Below are 27768 nucleotides of genomic sequence, written 5' to 3' on the forward strand. Positions count from 1 at the left end.
CTATATAGACCCAAAAAGGGTTCTGCTATTGTTACGATGTCAAGCTTGTATCAATAGAAGACGCATTTTTGGTACTGTACAGAACCCTTGTCAAAAAAGGTTCTATTTAGAACTATCTACAGCACATTCTCTAGCAGTCTAAAGAACTCTTTCGTGATGCAAAGAACTGTTTATGATTCTGTGTAGAACCATTTTCTTCCTGAGAGAAACCTTGGAGAAACCTCATTTGGGAGTGTGCAGTTATGTTTAGCTAGAACCTTACAGTCCAGCTCAGCAGTGATGCGTCTTAAAAAGGAAACCCAACGTTCTCAAACACTGCAGCTGAAAATATACACTTCTCTCGCACCTCACTCTTTGTCCCCTGCGACTTTAAAGGTCCTATATGTAAATGAGCTCTGCTCTGATTGGCTGTGCCTCATTCAAAGAGCAGACTAGGCCGAAACACTCCTTATAACTTCAGCGTGAGTGGGGCGGAGCTAACCTGCTGTAGCTTAAAGGGCCCAAAGTCACGGAAAACTAAAATTATTTTTATTTTTTTAAAAAGTCTTTGTAAACATTCATAATTTTTCAAAACATAATAATATTTATTATTAATTATCGATGGTTAGATAATATTTATAGAAATATAATATAGATCGATAACATAATATTTCATAAACATATCGCTGCTGTCGGGACAAAACCTCGTATCTCCATTTTTAATGTTTTTCAGTTTTTGGCATTATTTGAAAGTGCCTGTTGTCCTTTATATCGTACGTAAATTTCACGAAGAATGGACCAAAAGAAACGGCCCAAAATAACTTGGGGAAAAGTCTGGTTCCATTGACTTACATTAACAGCGAAGTAAGTTTTTTCCTTCCCCTGTGAAGTTGCCGTTTCGGAGATACGAGGTTTTTTCCCCCGACAACAGCGATAAATGTGACATCACAAAAACAGGCCCAGATTTGCTGCTGAGTTTCCATATATGGACTGTTTAGCCTGGAGGCTGATTGGTATGTTTATCGAGTATTATCGATGTTTACAAACACTTATTTACAAAATAATAATGATCATTTTTGTTTTCCATGACTTTGGCCCTTTAAGCCACACCGATAAGAAACAGTCCGTCCTGTTTGCTCAGGGAGACGTCTCTGACTGCAACGGTCCAATTTGGGAAATTTGTGTCGTGACAGACGAGATAAAGTGCTGCAGCTTCTCATGAGGTCAAACGAGACTTGCGCATTAATCAGTCTGAGGGTGGAGCTCAGGTTAGTCAGCTCGGTCCAGGATGCTAAGGATGCTGAGTCTTAGTACAAATAACAGTCCTATTAGTTTTTGATGAGTGTCCACATCTTGGCTTTAAGTGACGGTTTCAGGTGCATCATAGTTTCAGTCCTGCGTTTTGGCACCACTGTAAGGAAAGGACAGTGCCTGATCTGCTCGTCTGCGATCCACAAAAAGGGAAAACAAAAATACTGAACTCTCTTACAAAAGCATAACAAAACTCACCAGCGCCCTCTGGAGGTCAAAATGTAATACTGGACTTGCTCGTACAAAAGCAGTTACATCTTTTTCATACTTGGCCATGCGGACCACTTTTAGGAAAGTAGGTAAAAAAAAAAGAAAAAAAATACAAAAAACAAACAAACAAAAAAAAACAGACTTGGCTGCGAAGTGCAAACAACGTCGCTGACCGTCTCAGGGGTCAGTGTGCATGAATGAGTGAGTGTGTGCTGCAGAAAACGCTGGTGAAATCATCTTGAATCAAGTCTAATATTTCTCATGAGACTAAATTATTATGGATTATTATTATAATACAACTTACTTTTGCTTGGTTTAAGTCAACTTAAAGGGCCCATATTGCATGTTTTTATGGTCCACCTATAATAATCGAGATTGGTTTATGTACTAAAAGCGGTCATAATTCATTTTCTCCATCTTTTAGAATCAAATGGGTTGTTTTGGTTGCTGTGCCTTTAAGACTGATATGTAAATGAGCTCTGCTGTGATCTTTGAAAAAGGGGTCTGGCTTGAAACACTCCAACCTGCTGTTACATTGAAATACGTTGTTTTTTTGTGACATCACAGAAACGATGCGGCTTAATTTCCATAGATCCCTTTGTTTTTCACTGGATATGGACCCTTTAAGCAGCGAAATAATCCCATTTCACAGATAATTTCGCTTCTTATATACATTATTTAATCAAATAAGCAAGTTTTATTTCCCACAAATTGACTTTGTAGGTTGAATAGTCTTATAATGAGAAATAAGAGATATTATTGACTAAATCCCTCGAATTAAGATGATTTCACCTGCCCAAATCAATCGTTCTGCTCTGTGTGAGTGGGTTAATCGGTCTCTCTCATTTGGATTTGCCCTCCTCGTGTGTCTGCTCCTCCTCTACTACCAATATCTGTAGGTTGTGAATCTGTCCGTTGGCTTCCAGTTGCAGCTCCTCCGCCTGGCTGTGTATCTCCTCCCTCTGCATTACCACCTCCCCTTCTCCCTCCTTCAGAGCCAGCGTCGCCTCCTCCGCTCCTCCCGCGCCGTCCGTTTCCAGCTGCAGCTCCACGACTCCCATGCCGTGCTCCACCGGCGCCGGGTCGATCTCGATGACTGTGGCGGTGTGAGTTTGAGTCTCGTCCTCCTGCTCCACGTCCACTGAGCCCTGGGTCAGCCGCACTAGCTCCATGGGGCTGACCACGGTGCAGCCGGGGTCCTGCACCGCTGTCGTGCCCAGCAGCGTGATCCCCTGCGCTGGGTGGAGTGTGATGGTCTCTCCTTTTCCGTCGGTGGCGATCCGTGTGAAGACCTTTGAATTAGTTGTGGGAAAACTGTGAGTTATGATTAGCCGTCAGGCTGCATGATAATGTAAACTTTTTTTACTTTTAATGTAAGTTAATGTACAACCCCATCTCCAAAAAAGATGGGATGTTGTGCAAAATGTGAATAAAAACATTTGATGCCAGCAACACGTTCCAGTAAAGTTGGGACGGGGTCTGTTTACCGCTGAGCTTCATCTCCTCGTCTTTAACAGCTCTGTCAGTGTTTGGGAACTGAGGAGACGCTGCTGCAGCTCTGACAGTGAAATGTTTTCTGTTCTTGTCTGATTCAGGATTTCAGCTGCTCGTCAGTTTCAGGGGCTCATTTGTCTTATTTAATGTGTCAAGTGTTCTCAGTGGTGACCAGTCTGGACTGCAGGCAGGTCAGTTTAGCACCTGGACTCTAAATACGGAGCAGTGCTGCTGTAATACATGCAGAATGTGGTTTTACATCGTCGTGCTGAAATAATCAAGGCCTTCCCTGAAAAAGACGTCATCTGGACGGCAGCAGATGTTGATAAAACATGTTTAAATCATTCAGCTTTAATGGGGCCTTCACAGATGAGCACGTCACCCAGGCCATGAGCACTAATGCCCCCTAAACCATCATGAATACTGGCTTTAGAACTGAGCACTGATAACAGGCTGAGTGGTCTTCAGCCCGGAGGACACAGTGTCCATGATTTCCTAAAGAATTTCAGATGTTGATTCGTCGGACCGCCGGACACTTTTCCACTTCCCCTCAGTCCATTTTAAATGAGCTCAGGCCCAGAGAAGGTGGCAGCGTTTCTGGATCCTGTTTATATTTGGGTTCTTCTTTGTGTTTTAGAGTTTAACAGCGTTTGTGGATGCAGTGATGAACTGTGTTCACAGTCAGTGGTTTTCAGAAGTGTTTCTGAGCCCATGCAGTGATTTCCACTACAGAACCATGTCTGTTTTTAATGCAGTGCAGCCTGAGGGCCCAAAGATCACGGCCAGCAGATACTGGTGTTCAGCCTTGTCCCTCACAGACAGAGATTTCTCCAGATTCTCTGAGTCTTTAATGATATTCTGCACCGCAGACGATGGAAAGCAGAAGCTCTTTGCTGTTTTATGTTGAGGAACGTTCTTCTTGAGTTGTTGCTCTATTTGATGGTGCAGTCTTTCACAGAGTGGTGACCCCTCCTCACCTTTACTTCTGAAAAACTCTCTGAGATGCTCTTTATACCCAATCATGTTACTGACCTGCTGCCAATCAACCACCAGGTGTTTTTTTTAACATTACACAATTTTACCAGCATTTTGCTCCTGTCCCAACTTTTTTGGAATATGTTGTTGGCATCAAATTAAAAATGGACAAATATTTTTCAAAAAGCAGTAAAATTTCTCAGTTTCAACATTTGATTTGTTGTCTTTGTACTATTTGCAATGAAATACAGGGCTTACATGATTTGCGCATCATTGCATTTTGTTTTTATTTACATTTCTCACAGCATCCCACTTTTGGAAATGGGGGTGTAATTTAAAGACATTTTATTCCAAGTAATTTTGGAGTATTTCTAATAATCCATTTATCATGAAAAATGGGCCTTCACCTCAAGTACACCAGTGATTAAGGGAATCTACTTTTTACTCAGTAATATTTAGTTACTAATGCGTTTTCTGTGTTTAATTTAATTCTGGTTGTCGGCGACAGCTGTGCCGTCTTGTGACTGGTCACATCTCTGACTGTGGAGCTTTAGCATTTTAATTCAGAACAAAACAATCCCAGAAAGTGAAGAACAGAGCCGAACAGTCTTCAGTTCCTGTGCTGATAGATGCTGAGGTTCCGCTGCAGTCCTGCAGTCCCTCGGCACTCGAGCAGTTTTTTGACTCAGTACTTCTGTACTTCTACTAAAGTATCATTACTTTTCCTGGAGTGCAGTGCATCCTTACCTGCGAGCCCACAGGAAGGGCGTGCAGAGTGACCGTGGTGGGCGGCTGAGCCAGGCCGGCCACGGTGAAAGGCTGTCCGACGGAAGGCAGGGCTATCGGGGAGAGCACGGTGAACTGCTGGGGCTGGAGGGTTACAGGCTGGGTCACGGTGGAGCCCAGCAGCGTGGTGGAGGCGGGACGCTGGAGACGGGGGCGCTTGGGGGTGCGTTTGGCCGGGGGAGAGGAGGGCGCCAGCAGGCTGCTGAGGGCCTGAGATTGAGACAACCAGCTCTGCTGCTTCTTCTGCTCCTCCAGCTGCAGCTCTAGACCTAAAAGCACAAACACAGCACACATAACTTTACTGACGGTAAACGGGGAGTGTCAAACGGTGTCTATATATCTGATACTTCTCATTCTGAGACCGCCGTATGAAGAATATAAGATTATTCAAACTATTTATAAACACTTTAAGCAATAACCTGGCAGATAATGTTGCTTATAACAAGCAAAGCTGGCAGTGGAGTAAGACATTTCCACTATAAAAGGTACCGCAGTTAGTCCTGATGGCACAAGCTTTTTTGTTAATTAACAACAAATATAATTAGTACAAGAGACAGACAGTACATAGGGCAAACAAATAAAGCAAGACAAGTCAAACAAAAGAGGTATTAATAATAATAATAGTAATAATAATAATAATAATAATAATGACAGGCAGGCAGTATACAAGGTAAATAAAGAGGTACATACAGTATTATGTATATACATATTCACAGACACCCATTCAATACCTTTCTACCAAAAATACAACAGGCTACTGCATTAATAATTAATAGGTAATAATGCTTTGCTGCAATGTTACCTGATGGCACAACCTGATTGGTTGAGGAACGTTTGGTCCCAAATAAAAGCAAAAGATACTCTGACCTGTGGCTCAACTGGTCCGATTCCAAAGAAGAGAGTGGACTACATTAAACTCCGAACATCGTCATTGACGGGTGAAATTTCCCCGTTGTGGGACTAATAAGGGTCTCGTAATCTAATCTTAATCTAATCTAGGGTTGGGTGTCCTGATTCCTGTTGAGATAGAGGGGTGGGGCTACATGACCCTCCAAATGGAGGTTTTTCAGAGACTCCAAACAGAGAGATGGGGGGAAAAAGAAAAACTGGTGAGACGAGAACAAGAGACCAAAGAAACCCACAAACATGAGAATTTTCACTGTAAGAAAATGATGATAAATGCTGTACTGTCTTTAGTTTAGTGATGTTTCCGTGGATTTTGTTCGTTTTTTTTTCATAACAAGCATAAAAATCGCTAATTCCATGCTGATGTTTTGGTAGCTAGCTCGCTAACTTTCCCGTTCCACCTTAAACAGTCCAGCAGTTCTGACACCAGAAGCGCCAGAATGTAACTGCTGCTCCATTTAAGGTGGAACTGGAAAATTCGATCAAGAATCTGGTGAATCTCTGACTTCAGCTTCACATCACTGAAGAATTAGGGGGGGGGGGGGTGATAATAAATAACTGCCCCCCTCTTTGAAGGCGTGTGATCCCTAAATGTAACTAAAGTCCAGCAGTGAGGAGCTGAACTTTCCCCTCCTCTGCTGTCCCTGCAGACGGGCAGGGTCGCCTACAGAGCGGCGCTAGTAGCTGTTAATGAAGTGATGCTCTTTTATTAGAGGGTCTCATTTCAGAGGAAGATCTCAACCACTGCCCTGTAGCTCAGCTCTAAGGGGTGACACCTGAAAACAAGGGGTAGGCGTGAAATAAGTTCTTCTCAGAACGTGTCCAAAGTAAGAGCTTCAGCTTGGTTCTCTGCGCTTTGAGTGAGAGGTCAGGCCTCATTTGATTGAGGATCCACTTGTCTGCCATCAACCGTTCTCTTAAAAGCCTCACCAACACCGTTTAAAGGTATCTATATTTTCCTGTCTCGCTTGTTTATTGCGCAGCTTAGAACCACAGAGAAGACCATAGCCTGGACAATTCAGATCTCTGTTTGTGAAGACAGATCACTGCATTTGAAGACCTTTTCAAGCTCCATCATCCTTGTCAGTGAATGGAATTACTTCAGTTATTAGTTTATGGAAATAGAAATCTCACTACTCGTTACTTTACGTCTAAGTTACTCTCTAAAACCCATTAAAAATTAGGAAGCGCAAGAACCACCACCTTACTCAGGAAGAAACGGCTCTGACATAATAATAATAATAATATTGGTAATAATGATATCCTGATATCTCAAACTTGACATTGAAACAACTGAAGAACCATTTTTGGTGCTTTATAGAACCCTTTTCAAAAAATTTCTATACAGAACCATCCACAGCTCATTCTCCATCAATCTGGAAAACGCTTTATTACGATAAATAACAATGCAAAGAACCCTTTGGGTTCTTTCAGTGCTCATGGTTCTCCATAGAGACATTTTCTTTAATAAAGAACCCTGGAAGAACCATAATTTTTAAAAGTGTATAAACAAGAGATTAAACATGCTGTAATGTTGAGTTTACACCAGATCTCTCTCTGTCAGGACTCACTGGTCAGGGCTTTGAGGACCTGCTTCTCTCCTGGGTCAGTCATTTGTCGTCGAACACTCAGGATGCGTTTGATGGAGTCCAGCAGGCCGAACACCTGGGCGAGGTTACTCAGAACGGCCACTTCTGCAAACATGAACATACATCAGCCCTTTACGATCAGCATCACCAGCACAGTTTATGTGAAGAGAAACGTTCCTAAATTTAATATCTCAAAACACACTAATAAAGGGCCGATAAGACAGTAAAGAAAATGAGTGTAGTTTATGTGCTTTGTAAACACTGAGTGTGTTCATATCCACTCAATAATATAACAGCAGAAAATTAGATTTTGTCAGTAATCCGATCAACACGTTTACATGCACTTGGGTAATCAGATAACAGAGAAACTCAGAGTGATCAGATTTCTGCTTTGCAACCAGCCAAAGAACTTAATGGAAAACTCGAACTTCATTCCGCAGCTTTTTTTTGGCATCACTTTGCCTGAAAATATGAACAAACATCATCTAGAACATGTAGAATATTTAAATCCTTCATTTCGTGAAGCACGTATTTGGTTTCAGTATCGCTCCTAAAGTGTTTTGCTGCGTCTCGCGGCGACGCTGCTCGCTTATTTCCGGTAACGCCGTCTGTTTCGCACATGCTCAGACTGAGATATCTGAAAGAAATCAGAGTAAGAGCTCACAGCACTGAGAAATCTGATCACTGAGCTCAAATCCAGCCTCTTAATCTGATTTCTTAATCTGATTTCTAGGCCTTACTCCAATCTAAGAAATCAGAGTGTGCTGTTTACACGGCCATTTGAATAAACAGATAACGGCAGAAATCAGATTATGATTGGATCATTGAGTTCAAGTAAACACACCAATTGTAAAATTTCAAAAAATACAATTCAGTAGTCGAGTTCTTCCACACCAAACTGGCTCATCCGTGTCTTTATGGACCTGCTTTGTGCACTGGTGCGCAGTCATGTTGGAACAGGAAGGGGCCGTCCCCAAACTGTTCCCACAAAGTTGGGAGCGTGGAATTGTCCAAAATCTCTTGGTGCTGAAGCTTTAAGAGCTCCTTTCACTGGAACTAAGGGGCCGAGCCCAACTCCTGAAACACAACCCCACACCATGATCCCCCCTCCACCAAACTTTATACTCGGCACAACGCAGTCAGACAAGTACTGTTCTCATGGCATCCGCCAAAGCCAGACTCGTCCATCGGATTTCCAGGCTTGGATGCAGCTGCTCAGCCATGGAAACCCATTCCATGAAGCTCTCTACGCTGTTCTTGAGCTGATCTGAAGGCTACATCAAGTTTGGAGGTCTCTAGCGATTGACTCTGCAGAAAGTTGGCAACCTCTGCGCACTATGCCCCTCCTGGCCAACCACTTCGTGGCTGAGTTGCTGTCGTTCCCAATCGCTTCCACTTTGTTATAATCCCACTGACAGTTGACTGTGGAATATTTAGTAGTGAGGAAATTTCACGACTGGACTTGCTGCACAGGTGGCGTCCGATCACGGCACCACGCTGGAATTCACTGAGCTCCTGAGAGTGACCCATTCTTTCACTAATGTCTGTAGAAGCAGTCTGCAGGCCGAGGGGCTCGGCTTTATACACCTGTGGCCATGGAAGTGACTGGAACACCTGGATTCAATGATTTGGATGGGTGAGTGAAAACCTTTGGAAATATAGTGTATGTGAGCCTACAGCAGTTTGGCACTGAAGTTATAAGGAGGAGTGTTTCAATCTGGACTTCTACAGGGCAGCCAATCAGAATCAGAGCTCATTTCCATATACCAGTATATCAGAAACTCTAACATCAAAAAACTTGATTAATTTGGATTGGAAAATGTCATAAGCCTGGTGTCACATATTTCTCACAAATTTATTACTAAATTAAAAAATAAATATTGATTGTTGGTAGTAAAACTCAAAGAAAGCTGCTTCATCTTGCCTTTTTATCTTCATATCCTAAAAGCTGCAGTAGAAACCTGGGTGTGATCTTAGACTCTGAGCTCTGCCTGTAAACAAAGTCTCTAAAGCAGCTTTTTATCATGTGAGAAAATCACTAAACTTCAGCTTTTTCTCTCAGAGCGACGCAGAGAAACTCGCAGCGTTTGTTCAGCAGAGTTGATCACTGTAATGGTCTTCTTACTGGAGAAAACAGTCCATCCTCTAGAACCCGTACAGAACTCAGCAGCACGGATCGTCACAGCACCAACACAGAGAGCTCATATGACCCCGTCTACACACCGCACTGACCGCCTGGATCTGTTAGAGAGAGTTTAAAGCTCTGCTGCTGGTTTTTAAAGCTCTAAAAGACCTTAAAGCTCCTGAACGTGTGTCTGTTTATGATCTCAGATCTGCAGATTCTGACCTTCTGAACTCCTTCAGTAAAACACAGAAAACGTGGAGAGGCTCTTTCAGTTCTTCTGCTTCTAAACTGTGGCGCTCAGTTCAGCTTTCATTAGACAGTCGAGCTCAGAGCTCACTTTAAATAAACGTCAGCTCTTCAGTAAAACTCTACGGCTCTTCGGTCTTTATTTTTTCATACTCTTAATTGCTTCTGTTACTGTTAAGCTTTATCACTTTGAGCTGCCACTTGTATGAAAAGTGCTCTAAAAGAATAATAATAATAATATTAATATTATTATTATTATTATTATTATTATTGGACCTCAATTAAAGACAAAAAATACATAAGAACAGGATATGGGCCTTTTAATGGATTTCTGTATTCTCCACTGTAAGCTTCTCTGTTGGTCTTTTCAGGGTTCAAGCTTAACACAGGATTACTTAAGAGGCTGGTTGTGTGATTTTTAACAGAATGAGTAACAGAATAATCAGTCTGGCTGACCGTTGGGAACTCACCAGCGTCCTGCAGGTTCGCCTGGTCAGAGCGGAGCTGCACCCCCCTCAGCAGCTCCAGCAGTTCTGTACGGATGTTGCTGACCACCTCCCCCATGAGGCCCACATCTGCAATGCCCTTCCAGAAGCTGAACGTCTCCTCTGAACAGCAGAGAGGCACAAACATGAACCTATGCACTCAAACACAGACCGATTTATCCCAACATTCTTTATGAATGATCTGCGTATTTTAGAATACCTACTGCTTTAAATTCCCTTGTTTTTCATGTTTTTTTAAAGCCCAAGTGGACCTAAATCTGCGTTTCTTTCCAAGTAGGTTAATCTTGCTCTTGTGGGCACAATGCATGTACAACGATGTCCTGTGAATAACTTTCCAATAATGCGTATGACGTATTTTGCCAGGGTAAACTGAGTCTTGGCTCACAGGTATGTAAGCAATATCCTCACCGATCGCAAGGCTGACATGGTTTGTCCTTCACACACAACTCACTCAGCTAACCTATCCCTATGCACAAAAATACATTCCAAATATATTTATCACATATATTTGTGCAATGTATGAAAATGGCCAAAAAAATATTTTTAAAATTCATAACGTATTTATTTGTAATATCCATGAGCTGAATCAACAGCACTGTAATTTGCATTAACCGTGTACGTCTGCAATCAGACTCTCACACACAAGGTACTTGACATAAATAAGACATCAGATCAGACTTGCATTTCCCAGAGTACCAACACCGTCTCTATAGTCGGTGTATATCGTCTCTATAGTTTGTGTATATCGTCTCTATAGTCGGTGTATATCGTCTCTATAGTCGGTGTATAGTCGTCTCTATAGTCGGTGTATATCGTCTCTATAGTCGGTGTACATCGTCTCTATAGTCGGTGTACATCGTCTCTATAGTCGGTGTACATCGTCTCTATAGTCGGTGTACATCGTCTCTATAGTCGGTGTACATCGTCTCTATAGTCGGTGTACATCGTCTCTATAGTCGGTGTACATCGTCTCTATAGTCGGTGTATATAGTCTCTATAGTCGGTGTATATCGTCTCTATAGTCGGTGTATATCGTCTCTATAGTCGGTGTATATCGTCTCTATAGTCTGTGTATATCGTCTCTATAGTCGGTGTATATCGTCTCTATAGTCTGTGTATATCGTCTCTATAGTCTGTGTATATCGTCTCTATATCGTCTCTATAGTCGGTGTATATCGTCTCTATAGTCTGTGTATATCGTCTCTATAGTCTGTGTATATCGTCTCTATATCGTCTCTATAGTCTGTGTATATCGTCTCTATATCGTCTCTATAGTCTGTGTATATCGTCTCTATATCGTCTCTATAGTCGGTGTATATCGTCTCTATAGTCGGTGTATATCGTCTCTATAGTCGGTGTATATCGTCTCTATAGTACATCGTCTCTATAGTCGGTGTGTATATCGTCTCTATAGTCTGTGTGTATATCGTCTCTATATTCGGTGTATATCGTCTCTATAGTCGGTGTATATCGTCTCTATAGTCGGTGTACATCGTCTCTATAGTCGGTGTACATCGTCTCTATAGTCGGTGTACATCGTCTCTATAGTCGGTGTACATCGTCTCTATAGTCGGTGTATATCGTCTCTATAGTCGGTGTACATCGTCTCTATAGTCGGTGTACATCGTCTCTATAGTCTGTGTACATCGTCTCTATAGTCGGTGTACATCGTCTCTATAGTCGGTGTATATAGTCTCTATAGTCGGTGTATATCGTCTCTATAGTCGGTGTATATGGTCTCTATAGTCGGTGTATATCGTCTCTATAGTCGGTGTATATCGTCTCTATAGTCTGTGTACATCGTCTCTATAGTCGGTGTACATCGTCTCTATAGTCGGTGTACATCGTCTCTATAGTCGGTGTATATAGTCTCTATAGTCGGTGTATATCGTCTCTATAGTCGGTGTATATCGTCTCTATAGTCGGTGTATATCGTCTCTATAGTCGGTGTATATCGTCTCTATAGTCTGTGTATATCGTCTCTATAGTCAGTGTATATCGTCTCTATAGTCTGTGTATATAGTCTCTATAGTCGGTGTATATCGTCTCTATAGTCGGTGTATATCGTCTCTATAGTCGGTGTATATCGTCTCTATAGTACATCGTCTCTATAGTCTGTGTATATCGTCTCTATAGTCTGTGTACATCGTCTCTATAGTCTGTGTATATCGTCTCTATAGTCGGTGTGTATATCGTCTCTATAGTCGGTGTATATCGTCTCTATAGTCGGTGTATATAGTCTCTATAGTCGGTGTATATAGTCTCTATAGTCTGTGTATATCGTCTCTATAGTCGGTGTATATCGTCTCTATAGTCTGTGTATATCGTCTCTATAGTCGGTGTATATCGTCTCTATAGTCGGTGTATATCGTCTCTATAGTCGGTGTATATCGTCTCTATAGTCTGTGTATATCGTCTCTATAGTCGGTGTATATCGTCTCTATAGTCGGTGTATATCGTCTCTATAGTCTGTGTATATCGTCTCTATAGTCGGTGTATATCGTCTCTATAGTCTGTGTATATCGTCTCTATAGTCGGTGTATATCGTCTCTATAGTACATCGTCTCTATAGTCGGTGTGTATATCGTCTCTATAGTCGGTGTACATCGTCTCTATAGTCGGTGTACATCGTCTCTATAGTCGGTGTACATCGTCTCTATAGTCGGTGTATATCGTCTCTATAGTCGGTGTATATCGTCTCTATAGTCGGTGTATATCGTCTCTATAGTCGGTGTACATCGTCTCTATAGTCGGTGTACATCGTCTCTATAGTCGGTGTATATCGTCTCTATAGTCGGTGTATATCGTCTCTATAGTCGGTGTATATCGTCTCTATAGTCTGTGTACATCGTCTCTATAGTCGGTGTACATCGTCTCTATAGTCGGTGTATATCGTCTCTATAGTCTGTGTATATCGTCTCTATAGTCGGTGTACATCGTCTCTATAGTCGGTGTATATCGTCTCTATAGTCGGTGTATATCGTCTCGTCTCTATAGTCGGTGTATATCGTCTCTATAGTCGGTGTACATCGTCTCTATAGTCGGTGTACATCGTCTCTATAGTCGGTGTATATCGTCTCTATAGTCGGTGTATATCGTCTCTATAGTCGGTGTACATCGTCTCTATAGTCGGTGTATATCGTCTCTATAGTCTGTGTACATCGTCTCTATAGTCGGTGTACATCGTCTCTATAGTCGGTGTATATCGTCTCTATAGTCTGTGTATATCGTCTCTATAGTCGGTGTACATCGTCTCTATAGTCGGTGTATATCGTCTCTATAGTCTGTGTACATCGTCTCTATAGTCGGTGTACATCGTCTCTATAGTCGGTGTATATCGTCTCTATAGTCGGTGTATATCGTCTCGTCTCTATAGTCGGTGTATATCGTCTCTATAGTCGGTGTATATTGTCTCTATAGTCGGTGTATATCGTCTCTATAGTCGGTGTATATCGTCTCTATAGTCGGTGTATATAGTCTCTATAGTCGGTGTATATCGTCTCTATAGTCGGTGTATATAGTCTCTATAGTCGGTGTATATCGTCTCTATAGTCTGTGTATATCGTCTCTATAGTCTGTGTATATCGTCTCTATAGTCTGTGTATATCGTCTCTATAGTCGGTGTATATCGTCTCTATAGTCTGTGTATATCGTCTCTATAGTCTGTGTATATCGTCTCTATAGTTTGTGTATATATCGTCTCTATAGTCTGTGTATATCGTCTCTATAGTCTGTGTATATCGTCTCTATAGTCGGTGTATATCGTCTCTATAGTCTGTGTATATCGTCTCTATAGTCGGTGTATATCGTCTCTATAGTCTGTGTATATCGTCTCTATAGTCTGTGTATATCGTCTCTATAGTCTGTGTATATCGTCTCTATAGTCTGTGTATATCGTCTCTACAGTCTGTGTATATCGTCTCTATAGTCTGTGTATATCGTCTCTATAGTCGGTGTATATCGTCTCTATAGTCGGTGTATATCGTCTCTATAGTCTGTGTATATCGTCTCTATAGTCTGTGTATATCGTCTCTATAGTCTGTGTATATCGTCTCTATAGTCTGTGTATACCGTCTCTTTCCAATATCTGTTCCAATATCTAATGTAAAGCCTTCCCAGAAGAGTAGAGGAAGAGCTTATTAATAAGCTGATTGACTGAATGATCTGTGTCAAGGACCAGGCCTAGGAGCAACTGTTCTCAGCTGTTGGATCAGGATCTCACCAGATATCTCTGCTACTTCCTTCTTCTCTACAGTTTCCACAGTAGCAGAACTCCAATCCAAAGAGCCGGTCGCTTCCTCTGCTTTCTCCTCCACCATGACGACCTCCCCGCCGTTTCCCATGGCAACCTGCCCTGGAAACCAAACAGGCATGGTAGAGCAACACAAAAACCACCCAAAACGCACAAGTTAAACCAGTTTAAAAACACTGCGGAGTGTGTGTGTGTGTGTGTGAGTGAGTGAGTGAGTGAGTGAGTGAGTGAGTGAGTGAGTGAGTGAGTGAGGCTCACCGTGGGTTGTGGAAGGAGTGCTGAGCACGCTGCTGTCCGGAGGGAACCGCGTGTTGTTGATAAGAAGGTCGAATTTAGTACTGCGGCAGGTGTTGGTACACAGAGTGCTGTGCTGATAGAAATCTAACTGACCTGAGTCCATCATTTTCCTACACAGAGAAAGAGACAATTCAGACAATACATCAACATTCAGATATATAGATACACACACACACACACACACACACACACACACACACACACACACACACACACACACACACACACACACACACACACACAACCTGACTCCAGAGCAGTGGAGACGTGTTCTCTGGAGTGACCAATCACGCTTCTCCGTCTGGAAATCTGATGGACGAGTCTGGATTTGGTGGTTGCCAGGAGACGGTACTTGTCTGACTGCATTGTGAGTGTAAAGTTTGGTGGAGGGGGGATCATGGTGTGGGGTTGTTTTTCAGGAGTTGAGCTCGGCCCCTTAGTTCCAGTGAAAGGAGCTCTTAAAGCTTCAGCACCAAGAGATTTTGGACAATTTCATGCTCCCAACTTTGTGGGAACAGTTTGGGGACGGCCCCTTCCTGTTCCAACATGACTGTGCACCAGTGCCCAAAGCAGGTCCATAAAGACGTGGATGAGCCAGTTTGGTGTGGAAGAACCTGACTGGCCTGCACAGAGTCCTGACCTCAACCCCATAGAACACCTTTGGGATGAATTAGAGCGGAGACTGTGAGCCAGGCCTTCTCGTCCAACATCAGTGTCTGACCTCACAAATGTGCTTCTGGAAGAACGGACAAAAATTCCCATAAACACTCCTAACCCTTGAGGAAAGCCTTCCCAGAAGAGTTGAAGCTGTTATAGCTGCAAAGGGTGGGCCGACATCACATTAAACCCTATGGATTAAGAATGGGATGCCACTCAACTTCATATGCGAGTGAAGCCAGACGAGCGAATATTTTTGGAAATATAGTTTATTTCATTATATTGAGCTGAAGCTCCACCTTTCCACTCTGTTCGTAACCCAGTCATGCATTTAAATCCGATCATAATCTGATCCACAGCGCCACGTCACACCATAGCCAGGAACTGATGGAGGAAGCAGGAAAATATGCACTGCCTTCGCTTACAGCCACTGACTAATGCCATTTTATTTGAACTAATAACCTTTATGCTGTTTTATGCACCAAAAACATGTTTACATGCCCATTTCCCAAAATCTGCTTAAGCCTTGGAATTAAAGGAGCTGCTTTTGTTACTCTGCTTTTACGATCGGGGTCATTCTGAGTCCATTTGGAGGGGAAACCATGCCAAAGGTTGCAGAGCTTTAAATATGCACAGCTTCAAAAGTCAGTATGTTGATTTACACAGTCAACCTAAGATTAAAAAGCACTTTTCTCTAAAGATTTTTTTTTTGTCTTTGTATTTTTGTCTTTTTATCCTGTTTCATAGTCTGTAAAATCATCTGTAAAACAGCTCGTCACAAAACCGATTTTCATAAAACCATTTTTAAGAGGTTTAACTGAGGAATTTGTATAAAATCGATTTCTGTTTATTTTTATACCCTTAACGATTTACTACATTCAAAAAATATGTATTTTATTTTAAAATTTTGGTCGCTGATGTCCTCAGGACTCTTATTTTAGATTTTAACACAGTATTTTCAGCTCCACTAAACTGCCTCTTTGAGTCGAAGATCATCAGAGAGGAAGCATCTCAAGGCATGACAAGTCGAGTCAGACTCTCTCACTGCGTTTCATTAATTTATTAATAATTTTGTCAATCAGGCAGCTCAGAACTTCTGTCACCAGTGTTTTGTGCTTTAAAGGCCGGATAATTAATATTTTGTCAAAATAATGTCATTATTTTATTAATAATTCATTAATTTATTAATAATTTTGTCAGTCAGGCAGATCAGAACTTCTGTCACCAGTGTTTTCTGCTTTAATGGCTGGATAATTCATATTTTGTCAAAATAATGTCATATTATCATTTTATTACTGATTTTAAACTGAACCCCCAGTCACCTGAACCCCCAACGACTTTACAAAATCCTCAGTTTTAACCAGAATGTCACTGGAGTCGCCGTCACTGGAGTCGCCGCCACTGGAGTCGCCGCCACTGGAGTCGCCGTCACTGGAGTCGCCGCCACTGGAGTCGCCGTCACTGGAGTCGCCGCCACTGGTGTTAAACCATACTCCTACAACACCAGTGACTGTGAAATATGTTTGGAATTTAGCTCCTTTCTCCATGTATGATAACAGGAGATGTTAATGGACATATTAAGATTTATTTAGATGTCCACCTGAATTCCCACTCTTGATTACATTGTGAGGTTTTCTCTGCTACTGACTATAAAAAGCTCATCCTTCCTCTACTTTTCTGGGAAGGCTTTACACTAGACGATGGAACATTGCTGTGAGGATGTGACTGAGCCTTACTGAGGTCAGGTACTGGTGTTGGATGGTCAGTTCTGGATCACTTAATCTCATCCCAAAGGTATTGGATGGAGCTCCATCATTCCAGAGAACGCAGCTCCACTGCTCCACAGCCCAATGCTGGGGGGGGGCTTTACACCCCTCTAGCCCACCTTAGGTGACCCAAGGCTGCTCCAGAGCGTCTCATTCTACGAGTTGTAATCTGTACCTGAGCATGACTCCCTCCATTCTGATGGCCCGTTTCCAGTCTTTAAGAGTGGCTTTGCCGGACATGTGAACAAACTGTTTAGGACTGATTAACTGGTCCTCGTACTGGAAGAGAGAGAGAGAGAGAGAGAGAGAGAGAGAGAGAGAGAGAGAGAGAGAGAGAGAGAGAGAGAGAGAGAGAGAGAGAGGTGGAACCAAAGAGCAATGTAGATGGCAACCATCCTCAAAGCACTGTCACTTTAAGGGATTACTTGCTAAAATTAGTGCATTTTTCTCATAACAGAGCTGCCAGGAGAAATGATCCACAGGCCGTCTTAAGCACCGCTCAAGGAAATTGGACTGAATATTGCTATTACCCCAGCCTCCGACGGCGGCCGGAATAATAACATCTCATTTGATGAGGCTCTCGAGTGATGACACTCATTATTAGTTTCCGCAATCATAATAATGTTCTTTCCACATGACCCGCAGGGCTGCTGGCTGCGACATGCTTCCTAAATAGCCATTTTAATCAGAATTAAGCCAAAGCCGCTCACCTTCACGCATTTGACATTGATTCCGGGGCAAACGAATTTCTTGAACAGAAGAACCGCTTTGCTCTCTCCGCACGTAATAGGATATCCCAGTTCAACATCATCTCCTGCCACCAAATCTTCATCTGCAAAGGACATCATTCGTCAAAAAAACGTCAGCATCTCCTCCGGAGTCCCACCAGGCTCCGTTTTAGGGCCGCTGCTTTTCTCAATGTACATGCTACCTCGCAGAAATGCCATCAGGTAAACACGACAAATTTTCACAGCTACACCGAAGGTGCGAAATTATGCATGTGCATTTCCTCTAAAACTCAAAGCAGGCAAATCAGTCAGTTATTTCTCAGTGGGTGTCACAAAATATAATTGCTTGCAGTTTAATCAGGACAACAGATACTGATACTTGTTACTAAGAATGATTCATGATAAAATAAGGCCCTTTTGCATCATATGTCGCATCTGACGAATGAAACCGGGCAGTAATTTTAGATTTTAATCCCTGTTTTATGTCTTCTTTAAATAGTTACTAACATTACTTTCTATTGCTTATTAAACACAGATAAAGTTCAGCCTTTTCAACTCCTGATGCAGAAAAACTTGGCCATGCATTCATAACAAGCAGAAATTATTACTATAATGCTCTTAATTGGCTTCCCAAAAACACAACACGTCCTCTACAACATCACAGATCCTAACTGCTTCTTCTTCTTTCGGCTGCTCCCTTTAGGGGTCGCCACAGCGGATCATCTGCCTCCATCTTGCCCTATCCACTGCCTCCTCTATTTTCACACCAACCATCTCCATGTCCACCTTCACTACATCCATAAACCTTCTCTGAGGTCTACCTCTTCTCCTTCTACCCGGCAGCTCCATCTCCAACATTCTTTGCCCAATATATCCACTATTCCTCCTCAACACATGTCCAAACCATCTCAACCTGGCCTCTCTGGCTTTATCTCCAAACTGCTCCACCTTCACCGTCCCTCTGATCTGCTCATTTCTAATCTTGTCCATCCTGGTCACTCCCAACGAAAATCTCAGCATCTTCATCTCCGCCACCTCCAGCTCAGCCTCCTGTCTTTTAGACAGAGCCACAGTCTCCAAACCGTCCATCATAGCAGGACGCACTGCTGTCTTGTAAACCTTCCCTTTCACTCCTGCTGCTATCCTTCTGTCACACATCAGCCCTGACACCCGTCTCCACCCACTCCATCCTGCCTGCACCCTCTTCTTCACCTCTTTTCTACACTGTCCATTGCTCTGGATGGTTGACCCAAGATATTTGAAGTCATCCACCTTTACGACCTCTACTCCTTGCATCTTCACCTTTCCACCTGCCTCCCTCTCATTCACACACATGTGAATCACACACATCACAGATCCTAACAAAAACAAAAAACAGATCTTTTATCTCCCACCTTTAGAAAGAACCACACCAATAACCTGCATCTTTAAGGATTGACAGGAAGGAAAGGAAGTTCTTTTATTTGTTTTATTTATTTAAAGCTCTAAATGGCCTTAAAGCACCTGCATATCTCAGATTTTCTGTCTGCTTACGTTTCAGCAAGTGAGCTTTCATGAGATTATTTTCTAGGACTTTATCATGACACATAGATGCTCATCTTAAAATAATGCCCCTAACTGCAGACACCATAAACATTAACGTCAACAACCTCCAATGACCACTTCATCTTATTAAATATTTTATTAAATTAAAAATATTAAAATGTATTAATTAATTTATACCTAATAAAGTGGCTGGTGAGTGTATTTATATCATAGTATATCATTTAGCTGTGTATTTATGATTTCAGGAAAGCTCAGTATTGGCTTACCTTGTGCCTCCACTGCCACGACAGTTGCACCCGACTCCCCCGATTCATCTCTAACCCTGCAGACACAGACAGACACTGTATTAAGACCCTCGATGTACTACCAATACCATCAAGAACATCTGATTCCAGACATCTACTAACACAAAACCTACCTGTATTATCCAAACAGACCTACACCAATCAGGTATAACATTATGGCCACCTCTGTCCACTTCATCAGCTCCACTGACCGTATAGCTGCACTCTGTAGTTCTACAGTTACAGACTGTAGTCCATCTGTTTCTCTGATACTCTGTTACCCTGTTCTTCAGTGGTCAGGACCCCCATGGACCCTCACAGAGCAGGTACTGTTTGGGTGGTGGATCATTCAGCACTGCAGTAACACTGACATGGTGGTAGTGTGTTAGTGAGTGTTGGGCTGGTACGAGTGGATCAGACTCAGCAGTGCTGCTGGAGTTCTTGAACACCTCAGTGTCGCTGCTGGACTGACTACAAGGTGGACCGACGAGGTAGGAGTGTCTAATAGAGTGGACAGTGAGTGGACAGTGTTTAAAAACTCTGTGTCTGATCCACTCATACCAGCACAACACACGCTAACACACCGTCAGTGTTACTGCAGTGCTGAGAATGACCCACCAAAACAGTACCTGCTCTGTGAGGGTCCATGGGGGTCCTGACCACTGAAGAACAGGGTAACAGAGTATCAGAGAAACAGATGGACTACAGTCTGGAACTGTAGAACTACAGAGAGCAGCTATACGGTCAGTGGAGCTGATAAAGTGGACAGTGAGCGCAGAAACGAGGAGGTGGTCATGATGGTGTGCCTGATCGGTGCCGTAAGGCTGATTTGTCCTATATCTGTACGGGATTTAAAAGAACGTTACTTTACTGCGCCTTTAAGACTGATATATGTAAATGAGCCCTCGTTCTGATTGGGCCTCATTCAAAATGCTGTCCTGGCTTAAGCCCTGCTTTGACTCCCCAGAGAGTGGGCAGGGTTAAGCAGCTGTACACTGACTACACAGATGTATGCAAATGCAACGTGTAATTAAGTGACCACTGGGGAGCGAGCGGTAACTTTAGAAAACTTTACATGCTACGTTAAACTCTTTTATCGCGGGGAGAAAAGGGAGAAAATCAAATTTTCCATGATAAGAGCCCTTTAATGTACGGAGACGCATTACAAATACACGCCGGGGCCGATAAAATATTGGATGTGCAGCGCAATGCACTGAATTCGGTTCACGTGAGGTTGAGTCACTTCTGGTCTCACAGGCAATTATGAGGGTCTCATTAGATGTTTGGTGCCAGGTGACCCACCCAGATGTGATGGGCTGCAGCTGTAGGATGACCTGCGTCTTGCTCGCATCGTCAGCCCCCACCTCCTCTTCCTCAGAGGCCTTCATCACCACCATGTCCCCCACGGACACGGTCACCTCCGTCTCCGTCATGTCCCGCTCCTAGAGCACACTGGTTAGGAACACATAGGGGATAAATTACTGACCGAAGAAATCTTACACCACATGTCCAAAATATGTGGACAACCCTATTAATTCAGGCCTTTCAGCCACGCCCATTTCTAACAGGTGGATAAAATCAAGCACACAGCCATGCAGTCTCAACAGAGAAGCACTGGCAGTAGAGGGTCCTACTGAAGACCTACATGGGTGAGGGTCCTACATGAATCTCGTAAAAAATTCCCTAACCTCCGTCGCATCACTCACTACTGAATTCCAAACCGCCTCTGGAAGCAACATCAGCACAAGAACTGAGCATCAGGACCTTCACGAAACGGGTTTCCATGGCTGAGCAGCTGCACACAAGCCTAAGATCACTATGCGCAATGCCAAGCGTCGGCTGGAGGGGTGTAAAGCGCCGCCGCTGGACTCCGGATCAGTGGAACCGTGTTCTCTGGAGAGATGAATCAGCTTCTCTATCTGTCAGTCTGACGATGGATCTGGGTTTGGTGGACATCAGAAGAACGTTACCTACCGGAACTCATAGCGCCAACAGTAAAGTTTGGTGGAGGAGATAAAATAAGATAATCCTTTATTAGTCCCACAACAGGGAAATGCTCCGTGTTAAAGGGAGAGCAAAGCTCTCAAGAAAAAGGAGCAACAAGAAGAGAATTAACAAGCAAGTAATTAACTTTGTTAATTACTTAACAAGGTTTTTACCGTTTGGAACTTGTTACTATACAGACAATATACAGAATGCTAAGAGAAAAGAAGAAAGTTAACAATTTAAATAATTATAAATAAATAAAAAGTAAGATTCACACTGCAAGGATATTTTACACTGAGTTTTGCAGTATGAGGTACCGGTTTATACTGTGATTTGCTTATTCCCAGCATTTCAGTACAATTTAAGGTTTTAAAAAAATTGTTAGTGCATTTTATCTGGTAAACGTTTTCTGTGCCTTCGTCTGTTGCAGTGAGGAGACTAAGGAGCGAAACTAAAGATTAAACTGTGTAAAAAAAAAATCTGTATCTGTGAACAACCTGGTCAAACGACATGCTGTGAAGAGACAATGTGGTAAAACATCTTTTACAGGCAAAAAAATAAATAAACCATGAAATATATAATGTGCCACAACTTTTAAACAGGCCACGTTTTTACGCCTCGTCTAAAGTGTGTTTTACTCTTACCTTCAAAATTAATGAATACATGAAATTTTGCCCTCTCTGGGTCGGGGATAGGCTCTTGCCTCAAGTGGAGGAGTTCAAGTATCTCGGGGTCTTGTTCACGAGTGATGGTACAAGGGAGCGGGAGATTGACAGGCGGATTGGTGCTGGGTCAGCAGTGATGCGGGCTCTTTACCGGTCTGTTGTGGTAAAGAAAGAGCTGAGCCATAAGGCAAGGCTCTCGATTTACCGGTCGATCTACGTTCCCACCCTCACCTATGGTCATGAGCTTTGGGTAATGACCGAAAGAACGAGATCGCGAATACAAGCGGCCGAAATGAGTTTCCTCCGCAGGGTGTCTGGACTCTCCCTTAGAGATAGGGTGAGAAGTTCAGTCATCCGGGAGGGACTCGGAGTAGAGCCGCTGCTTCTTCACGTCGAGAGGAGCCAGCTGAGGTGGTTCGGGCATCTGGTTAGGATGCCTCCTGGACGCCTCCCTCGGGAGGTGTCACAGGCGAGTCCACCTGGGAGGAGACCCCGAGGAAGACCCAGGACACGCTGACGCGACTATATCGCCCAGCTGGCCTGGGAGCGCCTCGGAATCCCCCTTGGAGAGCTGGTGGAAGTGGCTGGGGAAAGGGAGGTCTGGGCTTCATTGCTTAGGATGCTGCCCCCGCGACCCGAACCCCGGAGAAGCGGAAGATGATGGATGGATGGATGAAATTTGACCAGGGGTGCGCAAACTTTTGCCAATGACTTTTTCATTCAATACGTTTCTTTGAAAACTCCTGATTAAAGTGGCACTAGACCTGTTCTGATTACTGATGAATGAGGACTAAAACTATGCAGAGACACATATTACAGTGCACCTACATGGTACGTGGACCCAATGAAACCCATAGGGATGTAGGGCTGCATCATAACAATACGTTAAGGGATCAAACACTGTCTAAACTTTATTATAACCACAATTTATACATTCCATAAGCTTTAAATCCTTTAAATCCTATTGCAGTGTTTTCTAAAACACATGAAATCATTCAATGGAGAGAATGATGGTGGTGATGGGAACCGGGGGTCGCTATGACTACAACACAGATAGAGACACTTTATTTGCTATCCAGAACCACCAGACCATGTGTCTTAAGTTCTTCAATGTAACGCTGGTAATAGTTAAATTGTGGTAAATCTCAGAAAAAAACACCTGCTTTACAACTTCCACGGTAAAAATGACGTTTTGGGCAAAACCATCAGAAGAGGATCAAAACAAAATCTCAGGCATCAGTAAACATTTTCATTTAACTTTGAGTCCTAAACGTGAATTCCACACATTTTCCCAGAATTTCTGCGTAATTCAGTCACTGGGATGTAAACAAAGTCCTTCAGAGTGGGTTGATGGGAAATGATTCACTGCAGAGGAATCTGCGCTTTTACAGTGGTGGTGACAGGAACCAGGAGCCACAGCGCCACTTCATTTACTACTGAAAACCACCAGTGAACTGCGACGGCGTTTCAGGGCCACGGTCAATAAAAATAAAAACAGTAGACTTTGAGCATAAAGTCCTAATATTTCAAGAAAAAAGTCATAAAACAAAAATATTTTGAGAAAGTCATAATATTTAGAGAAAAAACCCCTCATAGAATTACGAGATTAAAGCGGCATTAACACCAGGAAAGGTCAGCACTGCTGCCAAAGGCTTCGTGAAGTGAAGCAGCGCCTCCTGGTGTTAAATGAGGGGCGTTGAGTTGGTGGAGCTGCACTTTCATTCCGATTCCCCCATAAAGAAACACTCAGCCTCCCCGTCTCTCCTGCTCATCAGCACCAGCCTGGTATCAGTATAAGAACCGGCTGAACCGGCTGAGCAGGGAACTGTTTATCTAGAATAGAGAGGCGGACGGACTCGGAGGAAACAGCGTTTATCTAGAATAGAGAGGCGGACGGACTCGGAGGAAACCGCGTTTATCTAGAATAGAGAGGCGGACGGAGTCGGAGGAAACAGCGTTTATCTAGAATAAAGAGTCAGACGGACTCGGAGGAAATCGCGTTTATCTAGAATAGAGAGGCGGACGGACTCAGAGGAAACCGCGTTTATCTAGAATAAAGAGCCGGACGGAGTCGGAGGAAACAGCGTTTATCTAGAATAAAGAGTCAGACGGACTCGGAGGAAATCGCGTTTATCTAGAATAAAGAGGCGGACAGACTCAGAGGAAACCGCATTGATCTAGAATAGAGAGGTGGACGGACTCGGAGGAAACCGCGTTTATCTAGAATAAAGAGGCGGACAGACTCAGAGGAAACCGCATTGATCTAGAATAGAGAGGCGGACGGACTCGGAGGAAACCGCATTTATCTAGAATAAAGAGCCGGACTGACTCGGAGGAAACCGCGTTTATCTAGAATAAAGAGCCAGACGGAGTCGGAGGAAACAGCAGTTATCTAGAATAGAGAGCCGGACGGAGTCGGAGGAAACCACATTGATCTAGAATAGAGAGGCGGACAGACTCAGAGGAAACCGCATTGATCTAGAATAGAGAGGCGGACAGACTCGGAGGAAACCGCATTGATCTACAATAAAGAGCCGGACGGACTCGGAGGAAACCGCGTTTATCTAGAATAAAGAGCCGGACGGACTCGGAGGAAACAGCATTTATCTAGAATAAAGAGCCGGACGGACTCGGAGGAAACCGCATTTATCTAGAATAAAGAGCCGGACGGACTCGGAGGAAACCGCATTTATCTAGAATAAAGAGCCGGACAGAGGAAACCGCCTGTCTGTGGTGTTGAAGGAGAACCTCAGGCAGGGTGGTCTACACGGTTATCGGGGGCTTCATCTCCCCCATTCAAAGAGGGCATGAAGTTTCACAAACAGTGAGGATGAAGATCAAAATGATCCTCAGAGAGACGGGAGTGAGTGGAACTCTGGCTCCAGGACAGCAACCGAGACCCCAACACGGTATGGCAGCCCCCTACAGTTAGACCACTTTATCCTCCAGATATTACTTTATTCTCAAAATATCGCGGTTCTGAGAGCAATTCTACCTCACAACACCGTACATGTACCCCTCCACCATGAATGGCTTTTTCATCATATTCATAACCATTTCCTTTATGAACTTTCTGTGAGGGATCTTTTGGAGGTGGACGTCTGGTTCCCATCACCACCACTGTGAACAGTTCTGACTCGGCAAGTTTCTCTTGAACTAAGCATTTTAGATCAGATCACTCAGGGTGACCATGTTTACACCTCAAGCACTTATTTATGCAGGTTTGTTGTCCACTCGGTGGACTGCCCCTTTAACTTAGCGAGCTAACCGCTTAGGCGCTATTATATGTGTCGAAATCCTGCTGTTATAAGCCCGCAATGTAAACTAAAAGTACATTAAAACCATTTGTATTTCGACGTTTCCCGTTCCACCTTAAGTGGTACAGGAGTTACATTCAGGCGCCTTTATTTTTATGCGTCGTTTTCTCGTTCGAAGTTTCCCGTTCCACCTTAAATCACGCAGAAATTACATTCTGGCGCAGTTATTTTTAGTCAAGTTTTCCCGCGCCACCTTAAACGGCAAACGGCGCGGGTCACATCATTACTTTCTTGTCCGTTCCACATTAAATGTCGGAGCACTTTTTAAGGTGGACCGGGGGGGGAAAAAAATCACCAGGCGCCAGAACGTACCTGCTGCAACATTTAAGGTGGAACAGGGAAGTTAGCCGGGCGCCAACATGTGAATGCTGCACGATTTAAGGTGGAACCGGGAAAATGAGCCAGGCGCCAGGGGGTAACTAACGTTACTCTGCCATGTAACTTAAGGTGGACCGGGCAAATTCGAACGGGACGCAGCTTCGTCATCACGTTCTGCTCGGTTGTAGGCTAACTTAGCTAGTTAGCATGCTAAGCTAAAAGCGCAAAGAAAACAAAAATAAACGGGTTCGCGGTTCCGGGCGGGTGGGCTCGTCCGCGGCGGGGCTCGGCACGGCTGGCGGCGGTTCGTTTGATGTGCGTGGTTCCGCTGGGTTGTGTTAATACGTGCGTTTCGCGGCGATGTGCCGCTTTTTACGCCTCGAAATGACGTCTCCCTGTGCGGCGGCACGCACAGCAGCAGCAGCGCTACGGCGACGTTGCTCCGCCATTCCGCTGCGCTGCGTCCGGAGCTGCGCGTTCCGCGCTCGGCGGGTCCGCTGCCGGCCGCTCCGCGCTCGGTTCTCCGTCCCGGGCCCCCTAGAACGCGTTAAAGGACTGAACCGGGTGGACTCGGCTTACCGTTTACCGACGGCGCACACATCCATCTTTCTGAGCGCCGAACATGCGCAGTTTGTTTGGGCGAGACTTCCTGGTGGCTCCCTGCTCCAACTGTCGGCCTACTCTCTCCACAGAGACGGTTCTCCAGGGAAGGGAACGGTTCTGTTCAGAGCCACGAGTTCTGGGCAGAACAGTTCGCGTGCTTAAGTGGTTCTTTGCGTGGGCAAGTGGTTCTGAAGACTGTGTGGCTTCTTTTGAGAGTGGTTCTACGCAGCACCAAGCTTGGCATCAGAACAACAGAAGAACGAAAGGGGGCTACCTAGGACCCTACACAGTACATTCTCCATCAGTTTGAAGAACCATTTCGACATGGAAAGAACCGTCTAAGCATGCAAATTGTTCTGTGTAGAACCCTTTTTTGAAAAAAGCACCTATCATGACAGAGACAGAACCCTTTTAGTGCCATATAGAACTATATATAGCACATTTCCATCAGGTTGAAGAACCATTTCAACATGCAAAGAACCATGTAAGCATGCAAATGGTTCTATGTAGAACCTTTTTCTGAAAAAAAGCACCAAAAAGGGTTCTTCTGTTGTTACAGGATCAATATCGTAACAGCAGCCGAACGCATTTGGTGCTTTATAGAGCCATTTTTCAAAAAAAGGTTCTATATAGAACCAAATGCAACATGTTTCCATCAATTTGAAGAACCATTTCAACATGCAAAGAACATGTAAGCATGCAAATTGTTCCGTGTAGAACCCCTTTTTTGAAAAAAGCACCTAAGAGGGTTCTACCGTCACAAGCTTAACATCACGACAGTAACAGAACCCTTTTAGTGCCGTATAGAACTACATACAGCACATTTCCATGGAGGCACCGGAGTGAGACACCGGAGTGAGACACTGGAGTGAGACACTGGAGTGAGGCACTGGAGTGAGACACCGGAGTGAGGCACTGGAGTGAGACACCGGAGTGAGACACTGGAGAGTTCATCCAAATGTGCGACACTGTTTTGATTAAAGTGAGAAAATCTGGGTTTTATTTCTCAGGAGCCAAAGAAACGGGAGAAAATATAAACACTGCATTCCCAGAAGTTTCACTCCCCCATCCAGATCAGTGAATCCAGGTGTTCCAGTCTCTTCCATGGCCACAGGTGTATAAAGCCGAGCCCCTAGGCCTGCAGACTGCTTCTACAGACATTAGTGAAAGAATGGGTCGCTCTCAGGAGCTCAGTGAGTTCCAGCGTGGTACCGTGATCGGAC

At 43.8% G+C, this 27768-nt stretch overlaps 1 protein-coding gene across 2 annotated transcripts; it reads right to left on the reverse strand.

Moving 5' to 3' along the window:
- Positions 1-852: 852 nt before the first annotated feature.
- gmeb1 (glucocorticoid modulatory element binding protein 1) lies at positions 853-26816 on the reverse strand. Of its 2 annotated transcripts, none has more exons than XM_017687584.2 (11): positions 26522-26816; positions 20959-21108; positions 19639-19694; positions 17810-17931; positions 17275-17378; positions 14638-14786; positions 14350-14481; positions 10092-10229; positions 7233-7355; positions 4717-5024; positions 853-2792 (listed from the first exon to the last, which is right to left on the reverse strand). In XM_017687584.2, exons 2-11 carry the CDS (start codon positions 21087-21089, stop codon positions 2343-2345), a joined length of 1713 nt encoding a protein of 570 aa, XP_017543073.2. In that variant the 5' UTR covers positions 21090-21108; positions 26522-26816; the 3' UTR covers positions 853-2342. The 2 variants fall into 2 exon arrangements, with proteins under 2 accessions (XP_017543073.2, XP_017543074.2); XM_017687585.2 differs by lacking the exon at positions 26522-26816 and adding an exon at positions 22287-22427.
- Between the last annotated feature and the right edge of the window lie 952 nt (positions 26817-27768).

This window comes from Pygocentrus nattereri, chromosome 1 (genome assembly GCF_015220715.1).
Source record: "Pygocentrus nattereri isolate fPygNat1 chromosome 1, fPygNat1.pri, whole genome shotgun sequence".
Taxonomy (NCBI): Eukaryota; Metazoa; Chordata; class Actinopteri; order Characiformes; family Serrasalmidae; genus Pygocentrus; species Pygocentrus nattereri.